The sequence below is a fragment of the Papaver somniferum genome, chromosome 10 (assembly GCF_003573695.1).
Source record: "Papaver somniferum cultivar HN1 chromosome 10, ASM357369v1, whole genome shotgun sequence".
In the NCBI taxonomy this organism is placed as follows: Eukaryota; Viridiplantae; Streptophyta; class Magnoliopsida; order Ranunculales; family Papaveraceae; genus Papaver; species Papaver somniferum.
In genome coordinates this window covers 149709409-149713107 of record NC_039367.1, presented here as the reverse complement: position 1 = coordinate 149713107, position 3699 = coordinate 149709409, and the positions used below count along the sequence as shown (strand labels likewise).

The window sequence follows — 3699 nt, the reverse complement described above, 5'->3', positions numbered from 1 at the left end:
AGAACTAAGAACGCAAAGAAAGAAAGGGAAGGAGGAAAAACCGGAGCTCCTTCTCATGTAACCCTAGATTTCGCTTTTTTTTTCGGGTTTCCTTGTAATTCATAGGCTGGGAGAAGGGATTAGGGTTTCCTTGTAACCCACGAGTGTAACTTGTATTTCGCTTGAAATTAATAAATAAATTTAAGTTCTAGTGTTTATTATGTCTTAGATCTTGCATATTCTCCATTTGGGTGTGTTGCTGGATTTCCAGTAATCACAAACCCAATTCCATTTTTTCAGAAAATGACGAGATCTCTTAAAATTGAAGGAGAGTTCAGTGGTCCAAACCAAGCAGCAACTGCTGTTTCCACTGCGGAATCGAATATCGAAATCCTCAAATCCGAAATGTTGGATTACAGTTTACTCTCTGATCCCAAAATCCCCAAAACTGAAGATGTTGCAAACCCTGCGTTGCCAGAGAATATTCGGGAACGAAAACCGGATATCAAAACTCCAAGATCTAAAAGGGGGAATGATTCTCTTACTCCATTGAAAAGAAAATTTCGGGAAAGTTCTTGTCACCCTATCGAGGAGGAGCATGGTGCTACTAATGACGATGGAGAGAATAGTAGCACTGGTGACGATAAGGATCACGATAGCACTGATAATAGCGAGGACCATGGTAGTTCTGATGAGGATGAGGGCGAGGAGCATAGTAGTAGCACTGATGAGGATGAGGGCGAGGAGCATAGTAGTAGCACTGATGAGGATGGTAGTACGGACGAAGATGACGATGAAGATGAGGAACTCGTTATGACTTACATGCTGCTGCTAATGATGGCTTTTGTTCTAACCACAATGCATTTCTTTCAATTTCGTCCCTAATTCCCAGCTTTTTAGAATCTTGGAATTATAGATGGTAGTACTTGGCACAAACATGTGTAATTGATTCATTTTCTTGTTAATTTAGTTGAGTAAGAGGAGTTGGAGTTGCAGCCACCCATAGGCCTCATCAAGTAGGGTTGCATAAGGCTCATAGAGAGCGACTTCATTGAGGTTTGCTGAAGTCCCAATTGGTGACTGTATTAAGCTACCAGACGTTCTGTAACGTCTGCACTATATCTTGCAGCCCCAGTCCTATGAATAATTCAATGAACGACTTAATTTTAAAGTCTAGGAATAAAATCACATACTGCAACATTAATAAACACCCAAAGAGGTACTTACAGTCTTGAAAGATATTAAAAGTATGCCAAACTAGGATTCGCAGCAGCAAACATCAAAAAGAAAAGCAAACAATAAAGCCTTCATAATCGTAATTGTTGTAGTAACAAAATGCAGTGATTGATGTATGCTACACCTACCGTAATGTTGAACTGATGATTACCTTTTCAGCTTCTACTGCACTGCAAGAAAACCCATACCAACTTCAACTAATCCAATTCAATAGCATGTCTAAAGGAATTATCTGTCGCAGTATCACTCGGAGCTTCAACAAACTAATTCTCCGAAAGTTTTAAGAGATGTGAATATTACACTTACCTGAGCCTACTGGAAACAATAATATATCATTCACAACCTTCTTCCTGTAATTTGAAGACGTTGATAAAACTGAGCGGCCTGAAACTGTTATTCTTACCCTCTCTAGAACTTTTGAATTTTTCATCAAAAATCTTACCAAGTCTTTCTCGAATTCGTTCCAGAAAAACCCACGGAATTCAATTGACTTCAGGTGTAGTAACAAACACTGAGGAAGAAAATCTGCTGACCAACTATAATTGATGTTAGATTCAGAGTGGGAGAATCCTTCAGCGAAAACAAGAGATTTCAGATTAGGTGAGATATGGAGAAAATCGAGCAGTATTCCAACAATCCAACGCGGAAGATTACCCTCATCACGACAGTTATATCCGAAATAAAGACTTGCACTAGTAACTTCCAGATGGGTCAGATAATAAAATGAAGGTAAATTCGTCAGGAAATGATTTTGATAGGAAAGAAGCTTCAAGCTGTAATCAGATATTGTTAGATGTTTCACATAAGAAAGACTGCCGAAAAGCTTTCTTGCAAGACAACCAAGTTCATCCCTTCCCCTCGAATCTGTTGGAGCTGTGTTGGAAAGGACAATTTCTGCAGCAAGCAGTGTTGAGAAATTATGCAGAACAAAATCATTTGCAAGAACTCTAGAGTATCTGAATGACTGTAAGTTTGGTGCATCTATGTGGATATTGAAATCCCAACACAATGGACCATTAAAGAACACCCGCTTCAAATTAGAACCACAAATGCTTAGATACTGTATATTACAAAAGCGCACATCCAAACTCAACTCTTCAAGAATGGGGGAGTTGGAAAGCAACTTCTGAATCAAGTGCTCATCGTACAAACTGACATTGAGTCGAAGTATCTTGAGTTTCGGAAAATTTACTGATTCCGGAAGTTCATGGAAAGACTTATATATCTCCAATACAGTCAAAGACTCACAAGTAAAAAGACATGCAGGAAACTCTATACCTTTATGATCCATGAAAGCAAGCTCTTCAACTTTATGTTGTAACACAGTAGAAATCCATCCCTTAACCCGAGAAATATCAAAATAAGTATCGAAATAGAGACAAAATTTCTGTATAGATGGTGAATGAACATCGTGACGATTAGACAACAATCTATCCACAAATCCCATAAATCTATTGACCTCTTCTTGATAGATACTCGTACAAGGATTAGTACTAGTAGACTTCCATACTCGAAGATCAATACTTGGAATGGATGTCCATATATACCTCCATTTTGTAGATAAAACACTTGTAGAGACAACAGATTTGATAGGAAGAAAGGAGAATATGTGATGAATGAGGGGTTCTGGTAACTCACTGATCCTGTCGATTTCCCTTTCTCTTTTACCATGACTTCTTGACATCATCATATGAAATGATCAGGTTTTCGATAGATAATTTCCTTAAACACCCTCCAAATTTTGCATGATCAGGTTTTAATTTCAATTTTGATAGATAATTTCTATAAAAACCCTCCAAATTTTGCAATTAAACCATAGAAAAAGGAAAATCAAACTTCGAAAACTGAGATTGGGTTGCAGTTGAGCAAATCAAAAGATCTAAGATGGAAATACATCATTCAATTATTACCTCAATTGATCAGAGTTTGACACGGATAGCAGAAGTAAACCCCTTCTTCGACCCTTATTTCTTCATCTGTATGTATTCTCTCCCCGCGGATGAAACGTAGAAAGTAGAAACTGAAAAGCAATTGTATATAGTAGGAATTACCAATAGGTACCATTACAGTGTTCTTAGTTAGTGGCAGGTCCACCCATTAAAGCCCACTAATCAGAAGTCCATAACTAAGAGAAAACATGAAAATGGACCAAATTTTTTAAGCCCAGGTCCTGTACACGTGCGGGACAAATTGTACGAAATTTCTAAATACCTAAACTACCCTTCCAATCCTACATATATTAAAGCAGTCTATTTCAAAGTTTCTAAAAAAAAATTCAGCCGATTATTCTTGGGAAAATTCTGCTCTCTTTCTTCTTCTGGATTTGGGATTAGGGTTTCTGAAGATTTCTTCTGCGATTTTTAACAGGTATGTTGCTTAATCTTTTCGTTTTCTTCTTTCTGCTACAGTTTAATGGAGATAGGTTGTATTCTCTTTTTTTTTATGATTCTTGTTCGTTTTTATTCAGTTATTTGGTTAGATTGT

The 3699-nt window shown here is 37.4% G+C and overlaps 2 protein-coding genes across 2 annotated transcripts; one reads left to right on the top strand and one right to left on the bottom strand.

The window, feature by feature from the left end:
• The first annotated feature begins 282 nt into the window (after nt 1-282).
• LOC113316512 (ATPase family AAA domain-containing protein 2-like) lies at nt 283-864 on the top strand. Its single transcript, XM_026564675.1, has one exon. The coding sequence runs from the start codon at nt 283-285 to the stop codon at nt 862-864; it is 582 nt and encodes a 193-aa protein (XP_026420460.1).
• A 315-nt stretch (nt 865-1179) lies between these two features.
• LOC113319540 (F-box/FBD/LRR-repeat protein At2g26030-like) lies at nt 1180-3196 on the bottom strand. The gene has a single exon (XM_026567794.1). It carries the CDS (start codon nt 2903-2905, stop codon nt 1496-1498), a length of 1410 nt encoding a protein of 469 aa, XP_026423579.1. The 5' UTR covers nt 2906-3196; the 3' UTR covers nt 1180-1495.
• Between the last annotated feature and the right edge of the window lie 503 nt (nt 3197-3699).

Coding starts and splice junctions, on each gene's coding strand:
- LOC113316512 (XM_026564675.1), top strand. CDS start 283: ATGACGAGATCTCTTAAAATTGAAGGAGAGTTCAGTGGTCCAAACCAA.
- LOC113319540 (XM_026567794.1), bottom strand. CDS start 2,905: ATGATGATGTCAAGAAGTCATGGTAAAAGAGAAAGGGAAATCGACAGG.